The following is a 27,472-nucleotide window of genomic DNA, read 5'->3' as shown; positions in this document are numbered from 1 at the left end:
CAAAAACAGGAAGAGAGAAATGAGACAAAATAAAGTTTCAGTGACTGAGAGATTTCAAACAGAGTTGAGAGGTGTGCTGGTTTGAAAGGATGTATGTACCCTAGAAAAGCCATGTTTTAATCAAAATCCCATTTCATAAAAGTAGAATAATCCTTATTCAATACTGTATGTTTGAAATTGTAATCAGGTCATCTCCCTGGAGATGTGATTTAATCAAGAGTGGTTGTTAAGCTGCATTGGGTGATGAGATGTCTCCACCCATTTGGGTGGGTCTTGATAAGTTTCTGGAGTCCTATAAAAGAGGAAACATTTTGGAGAATGAAAGAGATTCAGAGAGAGCAAAGGAGAACGACATAGCCACGAGAAGCAGAGAGCCTACAAGCCAGTGACCTTTGGAGATGAAGAAGGAAAATGCCTTCCGGGGAGCTTCATGAAACAGGAAGCCAGGAGAGAACATAGCAGATGATGCCTTGCTCGCCATATGCCCTTCCAGCCAAGACAGAAACTGTAACTGTGTTCGCCATGTGCCTTTCCAGATGAGAGAGAAACCCTAAACATCATCGGCCTTCTTGAACCAAGGTATCTTTCTCTGGATGCCTTTGATTGGACATTTCTATAGACTTGTTTTAAGTGGGACATTTTCTCGGCCTTAGAACTGTAAACTAGCAACTTATTAAATTCCCCTTTTTAAAAGCCATTGTGATTCTGGTATATTGCATTCCGGGAGCTAGCAAACTAGAACAACTGGTTATCCTGGAGGTTATTCTTATGCATTATATAGATATCCCCCTTTAGTTTGTGGTATATCGAAGTGGCTAGAGGTAAGTACCTGAAACTGTTGAACTGTGTTCCAGTAGCCTAGATTCTTGAAGATGATTGTAAAAAGATATAATGTTTACAGTGGGACTATGTGATTGTGAGAACCTTGTATCTGATGCTCCTTATATCCAGAGTATGGACAGATGAGTAAAAAATACAGATATAAATAAATAATAAGGGGGGAAGGGGTAAAATAAATAGGGTAGATGGAAACACTAGTGGTCAGTGAGAAGGAGGGGTAAGGTGTATGGTATGTATGAGTTTTTCCTTTTTTCTTTTTATTTCTTTTTCTAGAGTGATGCAAATGTTCTAAAAAATGATCATAGTGATTAATACACAACCATGTGATGATATTGTAAGCCACTGATTGTGCATCATGTATAGAAAGTATGTGTGTGAATATTTTTCTCAATAAAAAATTTTTTTAAAAAGAACTATACATCATGACCAAGTGAGATTTTTACCAGGAATGCAAGTGGTTCAACACAAGAAAATCAATCAATGTACCAGAGCACATTAACAATTCAAAAGGGAAAAATCACATGATCATATTGATTGATGTTAAAAAAGCATTCAACAAAATCCACCAACCTTTCCTCATAAAAACACTTTGAAAGGTAGGAATCAAAAGAAACATTCTCAATATCATAAATGGCATTTTTGAAAATCCCATAGCCAGAATCATACTGAACAGTGAGATTCTGAAAGCATTCCCCCTAACCCGGGAATGAGACAAGGATGTCCACTGTCACTACTATTATTGAAGATTGTGCTAAAAGTTCTAGCTGTAGCGTTCTAGCTGGAGCGATTAGACAGGGGAAAGAAATAAAAGGCATCCAAATAGGAAAAGAAGTAAAACTTTCACAGATGACATGATCCTGTACTTAGAAAACCTTGAGAAATCTACAGTGAAGCTACTTGAACTAACAAGCAAATTCAGCAAAGGGGTGGGATACCAGATTAATGTACAAAAATCGGTAATATTTCTATACACAAGCAATGACCTACCTGAGGAGACACCTAAGGGAAAAATTCCATTCGAAATAGTGACCAAAGGAATAAGCCTAACCAGGGATGTCAAGGACTTGTAAACAGAAAATTACAAAAAGTTACTCAATGAAATAAAAAGTGACCTAAATAGATGGAAAGACATTTCATGCTCATAGCTAGGAAGGTTGAATGTTGTTGAGATGTCAGTTCTACCCAAACTGATCTACAGATTCAATGCAATACCAGTCAAAATCCCAACAACCTCCTTTGAGGAATTGGAAAAGCTGGTTATGAAATTTATTTGGAAGGGAAAGAGACTTCAAATAGCTAAAGATATCCTAAAAAGAAGAAGAGCAAAGTGGAAGGGCTATCACTCCCTGACTTTAAAGCTTACTATAAAACCTTAATGGTCAAAACAATATGGTACTGGCACAAAGATGGAAGTATCAACCAATGAAATAGAACAAAGAGTACAGAGATAGACCACCAAATTTATGGACAATTGTTCTTCAATAAGACTCCCAAATCCACTGAATTTGGACAGACAAGTCTTTTCAATAAATAGGCATGGGAGAATTAGATATCAATAGCCAAAAGAATAAAAGAGGATCCCTACCTTACACCCTATACAAACATTAATTCAAAGTAGATTAAAAAAAAAAAAACCAAATGTAAGAGCCAGGACCATAACACTTCCGGAAGAAAATGCAGGGAAGCATCTTCAAGATTAGTAATAGGTGGTAGCTTCTTAAACCTTACACCTAAAGCACAAGCAGCAAAATTTAAAAATAGACAAGTGGGAATTGCTTAAGATCAAGAGCTTCTGTGCCTCAATAGATTTTGTCAAAAAGGTGAAGAGGCAGCCAACTCAATGGGAGAAAATATTTGGCAACCACAGATTGGATAAAGGCTTGATATCCTGCATACATAAAGAAATTATACAGCTCAACAACAAAAGAACAAGCAACCCGATTATAAAATGGACAGAGAAGATATGAATAGACACTTTTCTGAAGAGCAAATACAGATGGCTAAAAAGCACACGAAGAGATGCTCATTTTACTTAGCTATATGGGAAATGCAAATTAAGGCAACAATGAGATATCACTTCACACCTATAGGAATGGCTGCTGTTAAACAGACAACTATAGATGTTGGGGAGGATGTGGAGAAATAGGAACTTTTTTTCACTGTTGGTGGGAATGTATAATGGTGCAGCCCCTGTGGAAGACAGTTTGGTGATTCCTCAGAAAACTAAATATTCTGTTGCCCCATGACTCTGCAATACCAATACTCGGTATATATCCAGAAAAGCTGAAGGCAATAACACGAACAGGCATTTGCACACCAATGTTCATAGTGGAACAATTCACAATTGCCAAAAGATGGAAACAATCCAAGTGCCCATCAACAGATGAGTGAATAAACAAAATGTGGTAAATACATATGATGGGATACTACACAGCAGTAAGATGAAATGATGTCCTGAAACACATGAAAATGTGGATGAACCTTGAGGATGTAATGCTAAATGACATAATGCTGAGTGAAATGAGTCAAACACAAAAGGACAGAAACTGTAGGTTTTAGTTATATTACTCGGGTAAAGGTAACTCAGATGTTACACTGTAGAATATAGCACACCTAGAGGTACACAAAAGCTACAGACAGAGGAAAGGCTACTCAAAGAGGTTGAATCTAAATGCAAGGGAACAGCTAGAAGAGATAGTAACTAACCAGTGGGGTATGAGTAACATTGCCATGTTAAAGGTGAATATGATTGAAGGGGCTATATGGTGCCATGTATCCCAATGATTAAATTTACAATTATAAATAAGTTCTCACGTGAACTATTTCAATGGTTCGATAGTGGACAAAGAGTCAATAGTAGAGGTGTATGGGGGGAACTAAAACTGCATGCTATGGCCAGTAGTTAACAAGAAGACATCAACAGTACCACAGCACTACCAGTGGTAAACTAACTGGGTGGGGAGGGGGGAATGACAAGTGATAAGGGGTAGTTTTGATTTGATAGTTGGTGACGTTGTGTTTGCCGGTTCTTTGTCATTATGGACCAATAAAAGTTGTCTAAAATCGAGAGTGCTGCTGATTGTACAACCAAGTGAGGATACTGGTTTGTTTATTTTGGACATTATCCGTGATGCCCAATAGCTGGAAGGAGCCAAAGGATTCAATGACCGAGAAGTACAATGGCAAACGGTGATACATTTATGTGATAGAATATGGTGTGGCTGCAAAAATGAGAGACATTGAGGAGCACATGACAAACTGAATAAACCTTGGGGACAGTGTGTTGTGCAAAATAAGCGAGAAACAAAGGAACAAATATGCTAAGTTCTCTCTCAGAAAATTCTTATTATATATGAGAGCCTAGGGCCAGGAGCTTTGCCCAGAGAAGTACCTGCTGTGGTTAGCACTGTTGCCCCCCTCTGGAGTGTCCAGGCCCACCCAGGTGGCATGTCATCATGCCTGATGCATCAAAGGGAAAAGGTACAGGGTGGGAAAAAAAAAAGTCATTCATCCGTGCAATAGAAAAGCAGCTCAAATTATGAGAGAGGCCCGCAAACCAGAAAAAAAGAAAAAATTAAAGAATGAAAAGGTCTTGCGTCTCAATATTATTGGTGAAAAAGCTACAGTGATTTTACAATCACCTTGACCCCCCAAAAGTAGGATATTCAAAGAAAGATGCTTGCAAATCAATTGAGAGGTATTTAAATTGATTCAGCAATGAACCGGAGCAGATCGAGCAGGTAGTTTATGTTCTCTAGACCTTCAGCTATTGTATGAGATCAAAGACAGAGAGGTTTATTGTGTCTAGAACCTAAATAACAGCATCAGCGACAGGCAGGGAAGGAGGCACTATCCCGGGGAGACATCATCAAGCAGACAATGGTCCACGACCGGCTGCAGTGTGAAGGCTGTGGTTTTGCGATCCCAGACCTTGTAAATGTACGTAACGTGAAAGCTTTTAGGGAATGGGATGTTGATCTGAAGAAATTGCCAAATATTAAAATGAGAAAAATCTGTGCGAATGATGCAGTTCTCAAGAAGTGCAAGAGGAAGAATATTACAACTGTGGATAAAGATTTAGGGGAATTGCAGCTGAAAGGTGAAACTAAAAGGTGAAATGACTGCAGTGACCTAATTTTCTTTCTTTGAGTTTAAAATAAATAATTTATAAGCTTCAGGTCATACTCATTGAAGATTATATATATTGCCTACATACAGGAATTTGCTATTAGATCATTCTCTTATATGAAGAGAGTCCCATTTGTAGTTTCAAAACAATGTTATGCTTTTTTACTTAAAAATGAAGGTTGCTTTATCATTTATATTACAATGCTAAGGTGGATATGAAGTGATCTGCAAAACCTATTTGACATGAATTTCCAGGGGAGTGTGATATGAATGAGGACAGAAAATGTTTTAATTCTTTACCTCAGTTTACTGACAACTGCCTAATCTCACATTTTGGGGGCATGAAAGGCATTCTGTTTCTAAGAGTCCTGTGGATACTTCTCCAGCTGTTTTGATGGCAATGCTGTCTTTCATGATAGTGTCACACTAATCCTATCAAATATCAAACCCATTTTCTTTTGTTATAAAATAGGGAAAATTGTGATGCAGAATTCTTAAAGGCTGATGGATTTTACATTAATTATATTTGCTATCTTCTGAGCCAGAATTAATTGGTTAAAAAAAAGCCATCACTTATGTTGATATCCCATACTTAATCTCTTAACTTTTGACTAAGGAGATAAATAATTTCAGTATAGATGCTTTTGATTATATATTGTTTTCTACTTCCTCACTGTGAAACATGGGTTTTGTTGTGGAAACATAGCTAAATTGGTCATCATAGATGACCAGTATTTTTGACAGTACATTTTTGTTTTTTCCTTCCAAAAGATAGTTTAAATCGACATACAACTCAGTGTTTCAAGTGTCCGAAAAAATATGGATGTGATAGAATGTTCCTCATGGAGCTCATTACATGCAGCGTATCTTTTAGTCTATTTTCTAAAAGAACAATGGAATCGTATTTGAATATTTTCAAAAAAAGGAAAAACATTAATGTTGTATGAGGTTAACTAGACGTCAACTAAGTCTTCTTAACAATCTAAAGTGTTAAAATTTTTATTTATGAAAATAAAATGTATTTACACATTTAAAAAAAAGAGAGAGAGAGGTTCGGCAGGCACAGTTCTCGCCTGCCATGCTGGAGACCCGGGTTCGATTCCCAGTGCCTGCTCATGAAAAAAAAAAAAAAAATGAGAGCCTAGATTGTGGGTCTTTATAGCAGCCACATTTGGTCTGAAGTTGCAGCTGTATTTCTGGATTCTGAGACACTGAACTATATGGGTATCAGCTGATATTTCCCTGGAACTTTGAGTAGCTCTGTGACACCTAGGATCCAGAAATGGAGTCTGCAACCCCAAAAGTTAGCATAGCTATACATAATAGCAGCTAAAGTAACCAAAAAAAGAGGTCAGGCTTCAATTAAAGTTTAAAACGAAGCCAATTTGACTGGGTCTTAGGTAAATGAGAAGACAGGATAAAAGGTGATAGTTTATGTTCTCTAGACTTTCAGCTGTTGTATGAGATCACAGGCAGAGAGGTTTGTTGTGTCTAGAACCTAAATTTTCTGTAACACACAATCTAAATCAACCTGTCTAAATAGTTCATTTAAACAACCCAAACTCCTGGAGTCCAGAACAGGAACGAGGCCTTGTAATTCTCAATACCTTGATATAATACCAAGATACATCTAAGACTATGGTAGGCTGATAATTTAAAAGTATTGGTAGAATCCCTTGAGGATCCAAAAGGGGGTAGGAAAAGACTCCCAAGAAAATAGGCCAAACCCTGGATTTTGAGGCCTGCCCTTATGAAACTTATTTCTGTAGGGGAGAAGCTAAGACTACCTATAACGAGGCCTAAGAGTTGCTTTCAGGAAACCTCTCTGTTGCTCAGATGTGGCCTCTCTCTCTCTAAGCCCAAGTCTTCAAGGAAAATCGTTGCCTGCCCCTCTATGGGGTATCAGCCATTCAGGGGTGAAAATCTCTCTGATAACGTGGGACGTGACTCCTGGGGATGAATCTGGCCCTGGCACTGTGGGATCTACAATGCTTTCCTGACCAAAAGGGGGAAAAGATGTGTAATAAAATAAGGCATCAGTAGCCAAGAGAAATCAAATGGAGTCAAGAGGCTATTCTGGGAGCTGCAAGCTTCAGTTAGATAGTGCTAATAGCTATGGTTTGCTAAACCCAACCAACATCACTCCTGTTGACTCTTAAGAACACCTAGGGCTCAAATTGAGACTCTATAAATGTTTCATGCATAGGTTTGACTTCCTGGAACATATAATTCCTGGACGATTCTTAGGTGAGGCAAATCCTGAAACTCAGAGGGAGCAGTCTCTCTGGGGTTATCAATTAATTACATCCCCCTATTCCTTCTCAACATGAAAATGTTAGAACAGGCATTGCCCAAAGATCCGTATAGATTAAGATAAGGATTAAATGAGAAGGAGGTATAACAGGGAAAATGGAATAACAAAAGAGTATGGCTGCTGAATTGCTTTATTAATATTCTCTTTAACCTCCAGTATTTTGGAGTGGCGAGAAGGAAAAATCTGACATGGTGGAATGGTAGTCCATGACAAACTCTGGGATCTGTTCTGTAACTATTTGTTGAAGTGTGCTTTGAAAATTATTGCTTTTTTCTTTCTTTGCTTTGTATATATGTTATATTTCACAGTAAAAAAAAAAATGCTTTTTTTTAAACTTAACCCATTATGACTCCTATACTGATTCAAAGCTACAATGTGACATTTCAGTCTATTAAATAAAAACATGAGTTTGAAAAAACATATATATTCAAGGTAAAATATTCCATTAATAAGGACAAAATGACTGTTTCTCACACCCTCCCATGCCAGTTATCAGTCCTTCTTGGATATAACATAGGGTCAAATTTTACATATATCACCCCAGACATGCTGTAATGCATTTGCATACATATATAGATAGAAATATTTTATTTTTGAATTGTTTTCCATTTTGTATTTCTAAATTACATACATATATTGATCTAAAGCTATTTTTTTTTTCACTTAATTTGATGACATTGAAAAATTAGAACCTTTTGAACTGCTTTCCCCACCCCTACTCTCACATTACCAATTTCTATTTGGTGAACTGGTAGTTTAAAATTGAATCCCTTTAAATTATTTCCAGTTCTCTGATTGTTAGCTGTGGTAGAGGAAGCTTTCTTGTGACTTTGGAGCATCACTGTGTCTTTCCTTTGTCCTCATTCCATTGCTTCGGCTCTTACACAGTTATATCTGGAGTGGCGTCACAGATCTTTTATATCAATACATAGTTTTAAATTTCCAAATACCTTCAAACTTGTCTTTTTTCCTTTCAATGTTGATTTAACTCATATGTGTTATATGGACAGACTGGAGGCAGGTAAAGAACTCAAGTAATTAAGAGAATGCTGACTCAACAACGGAGAGAGAGAGATCCCAAAACACAGTCAGTTTGAAATCACCCTCTCACCTCTTGCGTGTAGCAACCTGAAAATCAGTTCCAACATTCAATGGCCTGGACCATGAGAGCTGGAAGGAAGCTTATCACTGTGTTATAGTCCAGTGTGAAGATATTTGAAGGAAAGTTCAGGATATCATGTTCTAATAAATTCTAATGTGAATTTTTCATTAACATTAAAAGCAACGACAAGTCAAGAAATTGTTCATTAGCTTGGAGTGGGTAAACAAAAAACAGAGTTTAATTTTTTATTAGTAGTGAAATGGCATATTTCAAGGAAATGGAAAGACTTAAAGAGGACTAGAATTTTAATATAAAAGATACCACCAAGACTCTCTTTATCTCTTTTAAAGCCAGGTGGCATTTTTTTCTTTATTGTCTTTCTCTTTAAGCTACATTTTCTTCAAATCAGTTTCCTCTGAACCCCATTCCACAAAACGAAAAGTGGTCTCCCCAATGTTGTCAGGTTTGTATTTTACAGACCTATCCCATGTGAAAGTTTCCATTCCAAATTCTGAAGACAAGGACATTTAATTGTCTCTGAATCACAAGATTTGGTTTGGATAATGGAGTGAAAACATTATAGAAAGAAGATAGTGGTTCTGAGAACCCTCTACTTTGTGGGTCAGACTCGAGGCAGCATTTGGGGGAGTGGGTTCATCACCACTGAGCCCCACAGAGAGACCCTATAGAAAGCACTAGAATGAATGGTCAAATTCTTGGAAGACTCATAAAACTGTAGAAAAGTGGTGGGTCCCAAGAGAAAGGCAGCAACCACAGGGCCATCTCAGATGTGGCCCATGACCTGAGTATAGACTTCTCAGGAGGAGGAGTATTTCCCCTTCCATTGGAAAGTTCAATGGTGAGAAATGGGCCCTGCTGACCAGATTTGATGCCCAACATAGACACAAACAGATTCCATTCCCTGGTAATTTGGAACTTAAAGGGCACCATCTAGAGTCTTGAATCTGATGAAGGAGAGTTGTGTTCGTTGAAGTTTCCTAAGTCTCCTGGAACAGCCCTGGGATCTGCACTTCTGGTTCACACTCCGCCAAATGGGTTGTTGAATGGGCACTAGCAGGCCAAGCTTAGCCAGGGCTGCCTTCAGCTGTGCGGCTCTGGCCCCGGAAGAGGCCAAGGTCAGGCTGCAAGTCTGTGCACCTGCAGCCTGTTTCTATCAGAGCCAAATGGGCAGTGGGTGGAAACCCTTCCAAGTGCTCAGACTTTGGCCAAGGCTTTAAATTCAGAACAACCTGTAGCAGAGAAAGGAGACTGGGTGTGGGCTTGGGCTGTGTAAGATGGAGATAGAATTGCCTGACCTGCCGTTGCTGCGAGTCTTCTCCTTCCTGGACCCATTCAGCTTGCTAAAAGCCTCCCAAGTGAACAAGGTAAAAGCTCTCCACCCTCAGCTGCTCTATCTGAATTGACCAGCTTCCTGCCCATTCCCCTCTCCTTTGTGAGTCCCTGCAAAAGACCCCTTTCACCTCTCTCCCTGAGCCCTGGGGGCTTGGCTAACCCAGCATTACACCCACACGGCCTTCCTTCACTCCTTAAATGTACCTTGTTCTGAATCCAGACCCGTCCATTCTGCTTTGGTGTATCAGTGCCTGAGGACTCAGCCCCTTCTCTTGACCAACTTGAGCACTAAGCTGCAAAATAGCAGCATGACACGTTGAGTGTTTGGAAGTTAGCATCACTCACTTTCTAGGGCCTCATTTGCTGTTAAATGAAAGTGGCAGACTGATATAAATGAATTGTGCTCAACTTCCCATTTCATGCCCTGGGAGATCAATCCTTCCACTGAATTCTCACCAAAATACTAGTGCCTGTAGTACCAGCCATAAGACTCTGCTGTTGGGCGGGCCACCGTGGCTCAGAAGCAGAGCTCTCGCCTGCCATGCTGGAGACCTGGGTTTGATTCCCGGTGCCTGCCCATGCAAAATAATAATAATAATAAAAGACTCTCCTGTTACCATGTTCCTGTACCTCCTCACCCTCCCCCTGCCCCAGACTGGGAGGGTTTTGAGAGCAGGGATCATATCTGATTAAACTGCATGGGGCCAGCTGCCAGAATAAATGAGGAGGAGCCAATGTTTGGGTACTGATGGTTGGCTTATCTCTTCCTTTCTCTCCCTTAGCATTGGAATAATATTGCAGCGAATGATGACCTGTGGAGGTGAGTAGGGGTAGCGTGGGGTAAGGTGGGAAGGAAGGCATCTCTCAGCAGAGGGCAGGATGTCTGACTGTGCACCCGTACTGTGTGTAGCCCGCCCCTTGTGTGTGAGAGACGGGAGTGCAGCGAAACTCAGAGTGGTTCTGAGGAGGTACACTGACCAGGGCAGCCTGATGGGATTGTGAATCTGTTTCCAGAAAGTTGTATATGAACAGATGGAACGTCTACAACCTCTCCTATGAGTGCCTGGGTTCATGGACATGGAAGCAATTTGTTCTCCAACAGATAAGGCAGGAGTATCGGATGGCACTGGCACAGCCAGAGGACTTCAACTACAGAGAAGTATCTGGGAACCTCGGTATGGGGATAGGATGCCCCAGAGGAACATGATGAGCTTGTTTCTGGGCACCCACTCCATTTCCTCCCCCCACCCCATGCAGTTCTGTGTGCCCATTCAGTGAGGGAAAGGAAATTAAAGTCAAATGAGACTGGATTGCTGGGATGGCTGCATAACTAGTCTCCCTGTTTCCTCTCTTGTCCCTACGCTCTACGCTGAATGTAGAAGCCTGAATGATCTTTTCACAACAAATGAACAGTTCCTGTTACTTCCTTCTCCAAAGACTTCCCATCCCTCCTAGAGCAAAAATCTGGAAAAAACATAGTGGAAAACTCTTGAATAACAGATGCTTTACTTGCTTACTTTATTCCTGACAACTCTTTAAAAACCCAGAACAGTTCTCTGATGGAAAGATTTTATTCGCATTTCACACTTATGGAAAAGAGACTAAATAGGGAAAACCAAGTGGCCAGTATCTCCTAAGTGGCTAATCTGCAGTGGAAACCCGTGTTTGGCTGCCTCTGAAGCCTAATTTATATTTAATTCACCATAATTGTAACTCCAGAGCCACCTAAGAGGGTACAGGAAAACCCAAAGTGATTTTTTTCCAGAATTTTCTTTATTAAATTTGAAGCACCCCTCATCTATCTGGTGACCAAGCATTGTCTGTGTTTTCTTCCAGGAATCTTAGGACCAATGGCTTATCTCTCAGGAAGTAGCCCCAGAATGGATGGACCAGGGAGGTCGGTCATTTGTATTGTGTCTTCAAAACGCATACTTTATACCTGGGATGTTCAAGGGGTGAGTCTAGCCAGGGAGGAGCAAAAGTAATACACACCTGAATTCATCCTGTCATTCACAGGAAACAAGTGCTGAGAGGACAATTACACTGGGAGTTCATGACAGAGACAAATCTTTAAATCAGTTGTAACTTGTGACCTGTGACCTTTTCATTTAGACCATAGATGCATAAAGCTTTTAAATGTGTTTCTAAACTTGTACAAGGATTTATTTTCCAAAGATACCTTGGACTGACTTTTTGAAATAAACAATGTATTGACATTGTGCCTCCTCATTACCTATTTGGCTACCTCTTTGTCAAGTATTGGCATTTGTTATATTGGCTTTTTCAGAAAATGATTTCTAATTCAGATGATCTCCAAGAGGCATAAAAGATTGTCTTGCCTATCAGAACCAATGCATGTAGTGCATGGAGCACTTCACAGGGAATTGGAAAACCCCCAAGTGTGTCCCAAATGATTGTATTTTCTTGGCATTCCCTTTTTTGTATTTCCCCCTCCATCCCTATAAAAAAATGGGATGACTCTTTCCCACTCAGAGTCTTCTGAAGTATGATAAATATCCGTTTAAGAATATATGAGTTGGTTAAGGAGATATCACCTTGTTATCTAAGAGGAAATGGAGAAGCTGGAGGGAACTGCCTGAAAATGTAGAGCTGTGTTCCAGTATCCATGTTTCTTGATGATGATTGAATAATGGCGTAGCTTTCACAGTGTGACTGTGTGGTTGTGAAAACCTTGTGTGTTATGCTCCTTTTATCTACCTTGTCAACAGATGAGTAGAACATATGGAATAAAAATAAATAATAGGGGGAACAAATGTTAAAATAAATTTAGTAGATTGAAATGCTAGTGATCAATGAAAGGGAGGAGCGAGGGGTATGGTGTGTATGGTTTTTTTTTCTGTTTTCGTTTTATTTTTTCTGTTGTCTTTTTGTTTCTTTTTCTGAATTGATGCAAATGTTCTAAGAAATGATCAGGATGATGAATCTGCAGCTATGTGATGAAATTGTGAATTACTGATTATATATGTAGAATGGAATGATCACATATTGGGAATGTTTGTGTTTCTGTAATATTTTTTAATTAATAAAAAAATTTTTTAAAAAAAGAATATATGAGTTGGCAGGGAAAAAAAGATTAAAAAATCTAGAAGAGTATTCTCTTGGATAACTACAGTAGGAGAAACAAGACTCTGTGTTCCTGAGGACACTCAAGCAGCCCAATGGACAGGTTTATATGGTAGAGTAATCAGGCCCCACCAATGGCTAAACCCAACTTGGCAGTCATGTGAGTGAGCCATCTCAAAAGCAGATCTTTCTGCCCCATGAAGCCTTCAGATGGTTGCAGTCCCAGACTGCAAAAACTTAAAATGTAGAATAAGCTGTGGTGGTCTGAAGCTGTTATATATCCCAGAAAAGTCAGGTTCTTTTAAACCAGCCTTGTGGGGACAGACCTATTGCTGGGTGGAACATGATCTTGTGTAGTATCCTTCAGCATTGAAAAGAGCTGTCCTGTGTAACTAATAGGATTTTGTAGAAAAGATGGGTGTAGCTTCTGAGGCTAACTCAGGAAAAACACCTGCTCTCTGTTGGGTCATTAGTTCTTGGGAAGCCAGAGTGTTATGAGGACACTCAAGTAGGCTGTGCCAGTTTGAATCTATTGTGTGCAGAAAAGCCACGTTTTAGTCCTGATCCAATCTTGTGGGGGCAGCCGCTTCTTTTAATCCTGATTCAATACTGTAGGTGGGAAATTTTGATTAGATTGTATCCACAGAGATGTGACATGCCCAATTGTGGGTGTAAACTTTTGATTAGGTGGAGATGTGACTCTGCCCATTTAAGGTGGGTCTTGATTAGTTTACCAGAGTCCTTTAAAAGAGGAAACATTTTGGAGAGTTCAGTAACGACAGAAAAAACAGAGCTGACAGAAACTTCAGAGCAGAGCTAACACCGATGCCAACATTTGGAGAACAGAGACATGGATGTTTAGAGATGCTTGGGAGCCCAGCAGATATTGCCATGAGATGCTAAGCAAACCAGAACCTGGAGAAAGCCAAGGGAAGCTAAGAGATGAAGGCCAGCTTCCAGAGAAGCAAAGTGGGGAACCCCCACAGGAACAGAGGCCGAAAGCAACAGAGCCCAGGAACAAGGGACCAACAGATGCCAGTCACGTGAGTACCCAGATGACAGGGGTGTTCCTGACCCCTTGGCCTTCCTTGAATTAAGGTATCATTTCCTGGATGCCTTAATTTAGACATTTTTATAGGCTTAGAACTATAAATTTGTAATTTATTAAATTCCCTTTTTAAAAAGCCATTCCATTTCTGGTATATTGCATTTCAGCAGCTTATAAACTAAGACACAGCCCTATGGAGAGGTCCCTGTGGTCAGGTACTAAGGACTCCTACCATCAAGCAGTGCCAACTTGCCAGCCATATGAGTGAGCCGTCGTGAAAGTGAAACTTGATTTCAACTTCAGGAGAGACCCTGAGCCAGAATTTCCCAGCCAAGCTTCATCTGAATTCTTGAACCACAGAAACTGTGAGGGGGGAAAAAAGACAAGAAACCTGTTATAGTGTTAGAAATCAGAACATTGGTTAAAATTTAAAAGGATGGAAGAATTGGCTAAGAAAGCAAGTGTAAAGGGACTTTGGGAAGGTTTGGCAGAGTTTGCACTGTGCTCATTTTGTAGCGATTCTTTAAACTTTGCTCTTTCTATTTGCATGACATACTTCACAATGCAAAAGCCTAAAGAAAAATCTAGAATGAAACCTATTTCTTCTGTCTTATTTGCAATGTGCAAGGTTGATGATGTAATAATAATTTTCATGACAGTTGATACTTTTGAGCCTGCTATGTATTAGGCAGAAGTCTAAGAATATTTCACGTGTTATAAAATGTAATACTCACGTGCTATGAAATACAATACTCACAACAGCCCCATAAGAACAGAATTACTCTCATCCTTATTTTGCGTACGAAGAAGCTGGATGATAAGTAACGAGCTGAATGTTGTACTGTCAGTAGGAAGCAGGACTCATTTGAACCCAGGCAGTCTAATCGGCCTTCTGCCCATCAGGTAGTGATTTCCTGCCTCTGAGCAAATTGCATGGATCCTGTTTTATGTTCATGCCCCTCAGATAATTGAAATGTTTAGGAAACTTTTCACATCCTTATCTCAGAAGCAAGAAATGGGTCTGATTTGGAAGTGGCTTCCAAATAAATGCCAGAATGAAAGCAGCTTAGAGAGTTCCTTGGCCACAGACAGTGCTGCTCTCTTTCTGCAGGGCACTATGATCTGGTCGAGCCCAGTCCAGCGGTCCAACATCTCGCATGTGGCCACCCTCCCTCAGATGCATCTTGCATTCACCGTGGATTTGGAAGGAACTGTCAAAGTGTGGAATTGTCAGGATAAAGATGCTCTGGCTGCTTTCCCCGTGTCTAAGGCCTGCTTCTCCTTGGAAACCTGTCTCACAAAGGATGGCCCCTTTCTCATGGTAAGTGAGCCCTTGCATTGTTCGGTGGGAAGGGACCCACGAAACAAAATGCCTGCTTCCTCCACAGGCACTGAGGGCCCATAATTGTTTTATCACAGTCTGTCTTTTTAGATTCATCCCTTCCTCACACCCGGGGAGTCAGTCACAACATACCCGTAAGTGTTGTCCACATAAGCCTCTCATGCACACTTTCCTAGCCATATTTCTTTACAAAAAAAAAAAAAAAAACACCCTCATATCTATGATGCTTCTCTCAGATGTTTATTATTGTACAGTACATGAACTTGGACAGTAACAATATAGAGATGTGAGTTTGGGGAAACATTGAGAAAGTAGAATAGTGTCGACACACTAATGAATAACTATCCTTAAGAATAGTGCCTTAATTCACAGGATTACCCTCAATTTTTTTTTCTTTTTTTTTACATGGGCAGGCCCCGGGAATTGAACCCGGGTCTCCAGCACGGCAGGTGAGAACTCTGCCACTGAGCCACTGTTGCACCGCCCACCCCCAACATCTTTTTAAGATAGGCTGGACATATGTTTTGATTTCCATTATGAGATTGAAGAAACAGTGTTATATCCCACAGTTGACAGTGTTGCCTCCTGTGTATCTTAGGATTTCAAGTCTCTTCCCATTGATATTGTGACGATGCTTTGGTTTCAGGTTGGCAATTCTGAAGGTGACATCTACACGCTTACAGTGCCTGGGTTAAGTTATATTTCTAAAGTGAATGCATTTAATTATAGTGTCGATCGTCTAGTCATCTCTCCTGAAAAGAAGTGGGTCTTTGTGTCTGGAAGTCATCAGCATGTCTTGCCAAAGGTTAGTGTGGCTGTATATGGATTAACTTTGAAGGGCGGGTGAGAAGGGGAATTGAGGGTTGTGGTCAAACATTAGGAAAGGCAGTTTAAGAAATGTTAGAGAAACTGCAAAGCTCAGTAAGGACAAGATGTATTGCTCCCTCCTCTCCGATGCCATAACACAAGTGAAATCAATTCCTATAGCTAAGGAGAATGTTCTTTGAAGTAATAATATGCAGTTGTGAAGGCAAATGTTTACAAATGGAAATACACTTACGAAGTCTGAATCAGCCAAAGAGACAGAGGAGGGCAAAACTATCAGGAAACGAGGGTCTTTGGTAACCTTGTTCACGTTTGTTTTCCTTACTATATTTTTATATACCTTGACTAGATGGTATGGATGGAGAGGTCCAGAAGCAAATAAATATGCTTCAGCCTCTGAATGTCACTCTGAGAAGATCTTTGGCCTTTGAGCAGGCCAATCTCGGCATAGTACCAGAGAGCAAAGAGTTAAGAGGGGAGGCAGCAAAAGCAAAACAGCCCTTGGATAAGTTCTCCAAGAGGGGAAAATCTTCTTAGTCAACCTTAACTTGATCAGAGATCCAATGCAGCAAGCAGGCTTTATAACCCCTTGGCATGCCCAAGGAGAGCTTCAGGGACTCCTGCACTATATGTGGACCTGACAGGCAGTATCGGAAGATAGTAACTTCCTTGTATGTCAGTGTGGCAAGCAGTGACTACTCCGCTCTTCCTAAGAAGAAGAATAAAGCTTTAACCACAAAATGAGGATTTTTAAGGGTTTTTCTTTTCTGGAGTCACTTCTGTACTGAGATGCTAAACTTGCCCCTCTACCTGACTACATGTGCAATAATCTCGCTTTAGATATTTTTCACAGAATGCTTGCTGAAACCAGCAGAAGGTGACAGCCACCAGCCCTACTCTTTCCCATTCGCAAATTGCTACAGGGCCTGCTGGGCCCCAAAGAAGAAAAATAGGCTAACAGTGATGTTCCGAAGAGGTTCTAACAAAAAGACAGGATTTACCACCTTTGATGTAACAACTGAAAAGATTAGGGGCAAAACGGTCGTCAAAGGTAGGCTATGCCACATCAGGATCCCCTTTTTCTCTTCCTTATCATACTTACATTCATGTTAAGCTATAAATTATGGAAATAAGTCAATCTGTATAAAGTGGGTAGGGCATTTCTTTAGCTGGGCTAATATGTGCCTGTTTAATTCTAAAGCCCATGCTTTAGGGCTGGCTTCTAATGCCCATTCCCACTTTTGGCCTCCCCTGAAAGCTTGAGCTATTATTTATTGTCCATAGCCTCCCTCTCACAGTCTTCTGTTCCTATAGCACAGTACCCATCACCATGACCAGTGGTATGCAGTTGTCAGGCCACTGGCCTACCCTTCATTTCCTTCACTGGCCTAGAATCCCATGGAAGTAGGGAGCATGTTTCTCATTCAGTATAAGGATACTGTCCTGACTAAATGATCCAAATTTGGCCTGCACGCATGTGTTTTGCACAAACAAAGCAAATCAGATCGCAAGTTTCCTGTTACCCGTTCATATGGAGCCTCCAGTTTGGATGGGAGTCCATGACGGACAAATGATTGTCTTTGAGAGTGGGTCACACCTGTTCCTCTTCACCATCAACGGGCTCCTGCTGCAGCAATTTGAGGACCACCAGAGGACCATCAGCGACTTACAGGTGGTAAGTCACCCACCCCCCACTGCTTATTGCTCAGCCACTCGTTCCCGAGTATCATTTTTAAAATTTTCATAATCTATTTAATTTAACCCAATGTATTTAAAATATCTTTTCAACATGCAGGCGGTAAAAAAAAAAAAATTGAGACAGTTCACATTCTTTTTTTTCTTTTTTTGAGAATTCTATCCATGTCCTGACCATATCCATGGATGACTCCCTGCACATGTACATGTGGAATGAGGATGGTCACTACCCGTACCTCAAGAACTGTTGTCACCTGGACTTTGTGTCAAGTGATCAGACCCCAAGCTGGTAAGCTCTGCTTTGGAACTTAAACTTTCCCTGAAGTTTTTAGATTTCTCTATAAAAATGAATGAAAGGACAGAGTTTCAGTTTTTGCTCCCCAAGATTCTTTGAGGGTAGAAATGAACAAATGTATGCCTGAAAAGAGAACTGCTGGTTCTTGGAATAGGTCCGTGGCCATTTCAATGAATGTCACGAAGCTTTCCAAGGTGGCTGTCAATTCCTATTCCCACAGGCAGTATGTGGAAGATTTAGAACTTCAGGGTCCTATCTTGATTTGAAGGTTTGTACCTCTTCTGAGTTCATTAGTCACTGAGTTGCCTTTATCTCCTTTTTTTTCTGATTATTTTTCTGGATTGTTTGCCTTCATCTACATTGTTTTTCTTGAGATTTTCATAAGGTACTTTGAAAACTTGTCTTTTATACACCTCACGAATATTTTCATCCAGGTTGTTGCTTGTCCTTATAATATTCAGAGTGCTTTTTGGAAATATCTAACAAAAACTACAGATACATATATATATATATATATATATATACATAGTCAATAAACTACAGATGCCAGGAAAAGAAATTTATCCTGAAGGTATATCTCCAATGGCTATAAATACATAGGTATTCATTGCAGTATTATCTGTAATTGCCAAATGCTGGAAACTATCTACTCCAAATCATAAATTCTTACCTCTTTTCAATAATTTTAAGTACTTCCCATCCATATCAGGTGTCCCATATTGCATTCCCACCAATAGTGGAACAGAGTATCTATTTCCTCATAGCTTTTCTTCCTCTATCCATCTGAATTTTTTTATAACGCAGGGAAATGATGTCTTTCTCAAATTGAATGCAGTTGTCTAACTCAGTTTGAGGATTTTTTTAAATGTAATTTTGCTGAGATATATTCACGTACTATATAACCATCCAAAGTGATTTTACAATTTGAGTTTGAACAAAAATACCAAGTCCGGTAACCAGCAGCACAATCAAACCACAGAACATTTCAGGCAACCCCAAAGTTTATTCTTACCCCTCCTTCCCTTCCCAGCTCCAGGCAACCAATGATCTGTTTTCTGTCCCTAACAAATTAGCTCATATTTTGAGAAGTTGTGTAAATGGGATTACACAACATACATTCCTTTGTGTCCAGCTTCTTTTTAGGAATATAATGTTTTTGAGATGCACCCATGTTGCTGCATATATCAATAAACCACCAATTTTTGTTGCTGTGTAGTAATCCATTGTATAGATCTACCCCAGTTTGTTTATTAATTCACCCATTGAAGGGCATTTATGTTGTTTCCATTTTGGAACCATGATGAATAAAACTGCTATAAACATTTACAAATAGGTTTTTGTGTGTAACTACCGAAGAGTGGAACTGTTGAGAAATGTAGTGAGTGAGTGTTTAACTTTATAAGAAACTGCAAAACTCTCTTCTGGGAAACTATCATTTTGCATTCCCATCAGCAATGTATGACAGTGACAGTTATTCCACTTGGTTTTGCTTTTTAGTTTCATTTTGTTTCATTTACATTCTAATAGGGGTAGTGATTTTTAACCATGTTGTGGTTTTAATGTACATTTCCTTAATGATGCTGTGCAATTTTCCATTTGCTTAATTGCCATCCAGATATTCTTTGAAGCACTTGTTCAAAATTTTCGCCCCTTTTTAATTGGGTTGCTCATTTTCTTATTGTGTTTTGGTAGTTCTTTATACATTTGGAATTTGACGCTTTTATCAGATAAAAATTTGTAAATATTTTCTGCATTCTGTAGCTTTTCTTTCCATTCTCTTAAAAGTGTCTTGCAAAGATCAATATTCTTAATTGTGATAAGCTTCAATTTCTCTTCTAAAAAGATTGGGCTTTGGGTGGCCTTTGTCTAACCCAAGATCACAAATATTTTCTTCTGTTTTCCTCTGAAAGCTTTATAATGTTAGGTTTTACCTTTAGTTCTATGATCCTTTTTGAGTTAACTTTTGTATAAGGACAAGATATAAAGGTTTATTGAATTTTTTGCATATTTTGATATTCAATTATTCCAGCACCATTTGAAAAACATTGTCCTTTCTTCGTTGAGTTGCCTTTGTAACTTTATCAAAAATTAATTAACCAAATATGTACAGTTTCTAAATAGTACAAGTCTTGTACTATTTCAAGACTATTTTGTCTATTCAATTATGTCTATCCTTTCTTTAATACAGTATCTTGAAAGTTAAACTGTAGAAATTTTGAAATCAGATGGTGTGAGTCCTCCAATTTGTTTGTTTTTGAATTATTTAGGCTATTTCAGTTCCCTTGTTTCCACACAAGTTTTATAATCAGTTTGTAAATTTCTGTTAAAATTCTCTATTGGAATTCTATGGGTGTATCCCTCAATTTGGGGAAAATTGACATCTTTACTATGTTGAGTCTTTCAATCCATGAACCTGTATATCTCAATTTATTTAAGTCTTCTTTGATTTTTTCATTAGTGTTTAGTAATTTTTAGGATACAGATCTTACACATCTTTTGTAAGAGTTATACCTAAATAATTCACATTTTTGGTGCTATTATAAGCAGTTCTGTCTTATTTATTTCAACGTCTGATTATTCACTATTCTACTAGTATGTAGAATAGGATTGGCTTTTTGTCTATTGATCTTGAATCCTGCAACCTTGCTAAACTCACTTATTCTGTTTGCTTTTTTTTTTCATAGATTTATAGATACCTTGTGATTTTTTTCCTATGTAGACAATGATGTCATCTGTGAACAAAGACAATTTTATTTCTTCCTTTCAAATCTGTTTGCCTTTTACTCCTTGTTCTTGCCTTATTATATTGGCTAAAACCTCTAATGTGACACTGACGTGGAGAGCAGGCATCCTTGTCTTAGAAAGTGTTCAGTCTTTCACCATTATTGGTATTTTTGTTAGTGCCATTATAGAGGCCCATTATCAGACTTACTTAGTCCTAGTTTGCTCAGGGTTTTTAATTGTGAGTGGGTGTTGGGTTTTATCAAATGCCTTTTCTGCATCAATTGGTAGGATCATATAATTTTTCTTCTTTGCATTCTTAATAAGCTGGTTTACCTTGATAGGTTTCTGAATATTGGTCCAGTCTTGCATTTCTGGGGTTAAACCCACAAGATTGTCTTATATTATTCTTTTATATATTGCTGGATTAAGTTTATTAATATTTTCTTGAAGATTTTTGTTTCTGTGTTCATGAGGGAAATTGGTCTATAGTTTTCTAATTTAGTGCTTTCTTTGTCTGGTTTTGGTATTAGGATAAAGCTGGCCTAGTAAATTGAGTTGGGAAGTGTTCCCTCATCTTCTATTTCCTGGAAAAGATTGTGTAGAATTGGTGTGATTTCTTCTGCAGATGTTTGGTAGAATTATTTAGTAGAACCATTTGGGTCTGGAGATTACTTTTTAGGAAAGTATTAAAAAAAATTTTTTTTGCTTTTTTATTGTTTTTCTTTTGGTTTTGTTTTGCTTTTTGTTGTTGTTGTTTTGTTTGTTTGTTTTTGCATGGGCAGGCACCAGGAATCAAACCCAGGTCCCTGGCATGGCAGGCGAGAACTCTGCCTGCTGAGCCTCTGTGGCCCATCCTTGCTTTATTTTTTTAGGAAGACTTTGCACTACAAATTCTTTAGTATTAACAGCACTATTCAAATTATCTATTTCATGCTCGGTGAATTTAGTCAGTTTGTTGTTTTCCAAGATTTAGTCTATGTCATCTAACTTGTCAAATTTATGCAAGTCTTTTCTTCCTTTCAATCCCTTTAATGTCTGAAGGAGACTATACTGATATCCATTCCTTCAATCCTGATATTTGTGTCTTTTCTATTTTACTTTGACATTCTTTCTAAAGGTATATCAATTTTAATGATCTTTCCAAAGAAACAGTTTTTGGTTTGATTTTTTTTCCCTCTATTTTCAGTTTTCATTTTCATTGATGTCTGCTCCTTTCTTTTATTTCTTTCCTTCTGCTTGCTTTAAGTTTGTTTTATTTTTTCTCTAGTTCCTTGTGGCAGAAACTTAGATTATTGATTCTCTTCTTTTTAAATATAAGCATTTGGTGCTCTCAATTCCCTTGTTAGCACTGCTTTAACTGAGTCACACAGATTTTTATTATCATATTCTTATTTTCATTCAGTTCCTAATACATTGTTTGTTTGTTTGTTTGTTTGTTTGGGGGAGATGCATGGTCTGGGAATCGAACCCGGGTCTCCCGCATGAAAGGCAGGCGTTCTACCACTGAACCACCCATGCACCCCAGTACCTTATACTTTTAAATTTCTTTTTTGCTTTTTGACCCATAGATTAGTTAGAAGTACGTAAATTTTCAAGTATTTGGAGATTTTATTGTTATCTTTCTCTTATTGATTTCTGGTTCAAGCTAATTATGATCAGAGAGAATACTCTATATGTTTTCCATTCTTGCAAGTTTAGTATAGTTTGATTTTGGACCCAGAACATGGTCTTTCATGGTGACTATTTCATGTCTACCTGTAAAGAGTAAATATTCTCATCCTGTTGGGTAAAGCATTCTACAAATGTCAAATAGGTCACGTTGGTGGTTGATCTTCGGTTCTTCTACATTCTTTCTAATTTTCTGTCTAGTGGTTCTATTAATTATTGAGAGAAGATCAAAGGGTCAGTTAATTTGGGAACAATAGTCATATACTTATTGTGTTTTTATTTCGTATCATCAGCAACAGATATACCTGCTTTCCCTTTTGTGCACTGATTATCTTGTTTTTTCCCTTGGCAGCTATGTCTCCAGAGGAATATGTGATAACATGAGCATTGTGTGTTTGGTGTCAAGAAGTCGTGAATCCAGCATTCTGGTGATATACTCTTTGAATGTGAAGTATGGCAACTAACTGAATGAAATTTTCTCAGTGCAGTAAAGAGAATTCCATTTGCAAGCCTAGAGTGATTACTTTTGATATATTAAGAAATAAGTGTTAATTTCACTATCTGCAGTGAATTCAACACTGTGACAGATAGTATGGATCAAGAATTTTACAGATAGAGGAGAGCCACGTATCCTTTGTCCTTGCCATAAAGGAGAGGATAGAATACTATCCAAATGTAGAATTGTATATTTGGTCACATAAATACACAGTTCTAAATAATGCAAGGAAATCAGGTTGAGGAGGAAGTGAGAATTTAGGTTGAGGCTGGCTTGAAAGTGAAGACGTCTGTATTAGTCAGTATCCTTGACTACAAGCAGCCAAAAGCAAATACTGTATAATTTAAAGAAAGGGATTTATTAGAAAGATATAACAGGCTAATATTAGAGGTAGCTAGAAAAAGAAACTCAGGAATATGTAGAATGGAATGATTTCTAAATGTTGTGTTAGTTAATTTTTTTAATAAATAAATAAAAAGAAAAGAAACTCAGGAAACAGATGGACATAAAATACCCTCAAGAGAACTGAGAAATAGAAAACCTATCAAAGGCTAAACAACATGAATATTTTGGTTTGCAAATCAACACAGCCACAGGAATAGGTAGAGAAAGAACTGGTCCCCTATTCTTAGCACTGGCTCAGTACTCAAAGTTTTGGGAAGAAAGTGCCAATTAATCAAGCCCAAGACACAGTCTACTCTCCCGGTTTGGGGGGACTGGAAGAAAGGTAACCTAAGGGGAGAGGGGTGGGGATTGTACTCTCGTGAGAGGGTAATCTCAATGTGAGATTTTCCCATAGAGAATAAGTTTGAAGCCGTGACCTGGAGGTTGAAGGAAAGAAAGCCCAAGGAAGGATCTTTGGCAAAGAACAAGGGTGGGTGGAGAAGCTATCATAGCAGGCAATATAAATAACACCTGGGAAAGTCTGAGACAGCCACAGGTTTGGTGTATTTTAGAAAGTTTGTTTTTTGAAGTTGGTGACGAGCAGTATATACCGCACTGAGACAAGGGTGGAAAGTCACAAGTGTGAAATCATGCTGACATTTGTAGGCTATAATTCAGATATTTAACACTCAGTGCAGTGTCAAGATATTGAGTGTTTCATTTTGGGGGGTTTGGTTTGTTTGGGCAAAGAAAAAACTGTTTTTTGTTTGTTTGTTTTCAGACCTATGTTTTTAAAAGATCCTTTTCATTGCCATTTGGAAAATTGATTTAAAAGGACCATAGTAGGGCGGTGCAACGGAGGCTCAGTGGCAGAATTCTGACCCATGCTGGAAACCTGGGTACAATTCCTGATGCCTGCCCATGCCAAAAAGAAAAAAAAAAAAAAAACTGACCATAGTAGCTGAGGCAAGCCAGTTAAGCCATTTTTCTGATTATCTGTAACAGAGGTAATAGATGCTAAAGGTAAAATGTGGCAGTGGAGATGGGGGTTGCAGATGATATAGAGGAAGAAATCTGTGGAATTACACATACACACAGAAAAAGTCGTTCTTCAAAGGAAAATGGGAATATATAGGATTCTACATTCCCAAGTAACTTGGGTTAAAAGGAGAGAAATTGAATTCCTGCTTGACTTTCCTTTTCCAGAAAAATGGTGGTCCAGATGTGCAAAGAGAACTTTCTACACACGGCACCTAAACATTACTCAAAATTGCAAATGCAAAACAAAACCTTTTAAAAACCATGGTTAAGGTGGCTAGAATAGAAGAGACACCCTCTAAGTCAAGGATTGAAAAAAAATGTAAATCCAGAAAAATCAACCAATGCTGAAGTTAATGTTTTACTTCATGGAATCGTAAAGGACTCCAAGAAAGAATAGAGGTCCCTCTGCCAAAGTGGAGGTGAGACCAGAGATCTGCAAGCTCCAGGACCCTCAGAAAAGTAATGAACCCTGTTGGGACACTGAGGGCAAATCTACCCACTGGGGAAAGATGAAGATGACAGCAGCCTCTCTCAGCCTCAAATGTGGGTGGGCCAAAAATGGGGAAACAATTCTCTCCAGAGAATTCCACCCCACAACAATGCCTTCACTTGGAGTTGAGACTGATTTAGTCATGGTCCTGAGATGGTATAGATGTTGTGCTCAAATTAAGATCACTCGTCAAAAGTTTAATAAGGGGACTATTATAATTAGGGGGCAGGTTTAGAAGAGCAGCGTCAAATGGGTTGGGGATGAAAAGAACTAGAAAAGCCACCAAAATAATAAACCTAGTAGTAGGTTTATTTTTGTGGACATTTCCGTAGTCAGGACTATGGCAGTCCACTTCTGATTTATGCGCACTAATCCAGGCCTGGTTTTTGTTTCCTCCTCATCACATGGTTACAGGGGACTCTCCTCGAGGGCTTGGGTGTGAGGTGAAGGAGAGGTGCGATACTACACCAGTGATTCCCTGGAAGTCAGAGTAAACTTCTAGTGAAATTTAATTGGCTCTTTGGTACCTGGTAATCTCATTTTTAAAGGCTTCAGAAAATAAACACTTTAGACTATATATTTCATGTGTAAGCATCTCATCTACCTTTCAAAATATCCCACTAGCCTTCCGCAGTCCAATATGGTAGCCTGTAGCTACACGTGGTATTAAGTACTTGAAATATGCTTAGTGTGACTAAGGGACTATGTTTGCATTTTAATGAATTTTACATTTAAAGTTAAATAGCCACATGTAGCTAGTGGCTCCTGAAATATACACTCTACTATGTTTATCTTCCAAAGCTTTCAAATTCCTTCCATTACTTTGTAACAGTAATTCTGGCATCTAGTGTCATTTCATATACATGACGGCTGAGTTCAGGTTCTAATCACAAATGCACAAACTCTTAAAACCACTCTCTACCGCTGAGATTGACTGAATTCAGAGTTTTGTCATTTGTCCTCACATCTTCCACACTATCGTTGTGTTTCTTTGTTTCTGGTCAAGCATCTTCTAGATTTTGCCAATATAAATTGATAATCTTGAAATATATTTGTAATATGTGCTTCCTTTTCCTGAGTCCCCTTGAAGTCTACTGGACTAGAGACAAGAAGGGGTGGGTACATGGTTGGAGAACCAACATTTCCTTGCAAATCATCTCGCTCTGGTGAGCTCATTACAGGGTCTTCAAGTACAAGGAAACCAGTCTCCTCAGAGAGAGGGTCATCCACATGATCACATCAATAAATACAAAACAAGCATTTGACATAATTCAACATCCATTCATGATTTTTTTTAAATCTCAAACTAGGAATAGAAGGGGATTTCCTTAATAATGGGTATCTATAAAATGCCAACAGCCAACATGATACTTAGTGGTGAAAAGTCTGAATGCTTTCCCTCAAATATTGGGAACAAGGCAAAATGTCCATTCATACAACCCTTATTCAGTATTATACTAGAAGTACTAACCAGCTTAATAAGGCAAGAAAATGAAATAAAAGGCAAACTGATGGGAAAGGAAGAAATAAAACTTCATCTATTCAGAAAGGACATAATTATGTATGTAGAAAATCCTAAACTGTTCAGAAAATAGTTCCTAGAACTAATAAGTGAGTTTATCTTCATCTCAGGATTCAAAGTCAATATTTTAAAAAACGTATTCCTATATACTAGTAATGAACAATTGGTAATCAAAATTTTAAAAGCAATACCACTTACAATAGCCCCTCAAATATGAAATACCTAGGTATAATTCTGTCAGAATATGTGCAGTTCTCTATACTGAAAACCGGAAAACACTTGAAAGAAATAAAAGACATATAAAAAATAAAGAAATATGTCATACCCATGGAGTGGAAGACTCAATGTTAATTTCTCCCCAGATTAACCTATGGATTCAATACAACCCCAATAAAAATCCCAGGAGGATTTTTTTTATAGATACAGACAAAGTCTAAAATTTATATGCAAAGGCCAAGGAACTAGAATAACTAAAACAATTTTGGAAAAAAATTACAAAGTTGGAGGAATCACACTATTTTATGACTTACTATAAAGTTGTAGTAATCAAGGCACTGTGGTATTGTGAAGAAATGGAAACAAAGATCAATGAAACAGAATACAGAGTCCAAAAACAGATTCTCACATATCTGGTCAATTTATTTCTGACAAAATTTCAAAGGCAATTAAATGGAAAGAATAGTCTTTTCAACAAATTGTGCTGGAATCATTGAGCAGCCACGTGCAAAGAAGTGAACCTCAACCTATACTTCATACCTTATGCAGAAGTTAGCTTAAAATGGATCATAGACTTAAATGTAAAACTATAAAGCTTTTAGAAGAAAACATAGAAAAAAAATCTATTTGAGTTTAGACTAGACAAAGTCTCTTAGATACACTAAAGATATCAATAATAGACTTCAAGATTAAAAACTTTTGATTTTCAAAAGAGCCTCTAAGAGAATGAAAAACAGGCTACAAACTGGGAGAATGTATCTGTAAATCACATATTTAATCAAGGACCTGTATCCCAAATATATAAAATGTTGTCAATTCAACAATCAGAAAACCACCCAGTCTATTTAAATGGGCAGAAGAATTAAGCAGCTACCTCACCAAAAAGCTTATATTAGTGCCAGATA

General features: G+C 38.4%; 1 protein-coding gene, 1 non-coding gene and 1 pseudogene across 2 annotated transcripts; 2 read left to right on the top strand and 1 right to left on the bottom strand.

Moving 5' to 3' along the window:
• Window positions 1–4,295: 4,295 nt before the first annotated feature.
• Window positions 4,296–4,956, top strand: LOC143656787 (translation machinery-associated protein 16 pseudogene; annotated as a pseudogene).
• A 4,723-nt stretch (window positions 4,957–9,679) lies between these two features.
• Window positions 9,680–22,882, top strand: FBXW12 (F-box and WD repeat domain containing 12). The gene is made up of 10 exons (XM_077128623.1): window positions 9,680–9,769; window positions 10,520–10,557; window positions 10,752–10,912; window positions 11,574–11,692; window positions 14,981–15,190; window positions 15,858–16,054; window positions 16,960–17,087; window positions 17,533–17,711; window positions 17,887–18,020; window positions 22,771–22,882. The coding sequence occupies exons 1-10, from the start codon at window positions 9,680–9,682 to the stop codon at window positions 22,880–22,882; spliced, it is 1,368 nt and encodes a 455-aa protein (XP_076984738.1).
• On the bottom strand, window positions 22,198–22,268 carry TRNAE-UUC (transfer RNA glutamic acid (anticodon UUC)). Its single transcript has one exon. It is a non-coding gene; the product is annotated as a tRNA-Glu (tRNA).
• Window positions 22,883–27,472: the final 4,590 nt, after the last annotated feature.

The sequence above is a fragment of the Tamandua tetradactyla genome, chromosome 15 (genome assembly GCF_023851605.1).
Source record: "Tamandua tetradactyla isolate mTamTet1 chromosome 15, mTamTet1.pri, whole genome shotgun sequence".
NCBI lineage: Eukaryota > Metazoa > Chordata > Mammalia > Pilosa > Myrmecophagidae > Tamandua > Tamandua tetradactyla.
This window is presented reverse-complemented; position numbering and strand designations above follow the sequence as displayed.

Excerpts from the sequence above, each read along its gene's own strand:
- FBXW12 (XM_077128623.1), top strand. The coding sequence starts at position 9,680 with ATGGAGATAGAATTGCCTGACCTGCCGTTGCTGCGAGTCTTCTCCTTC. Across the intron at positions 10,558-10,751 it reads GCGAATGATGACCTGTGGAG|AAAGTTGTATATGAACAGAT; the intron begins GTGAGTAGGGGT and ends ATCTGTTTCCAG. Across the intron at positions 15,191-15,857 it reads AGGATGGCCCCTTTCTCATG|GTTGGCAATTCTGAAGGTGA; the intron begins GTAAGTGAGCCC and ends CTTTGGTTTCAG.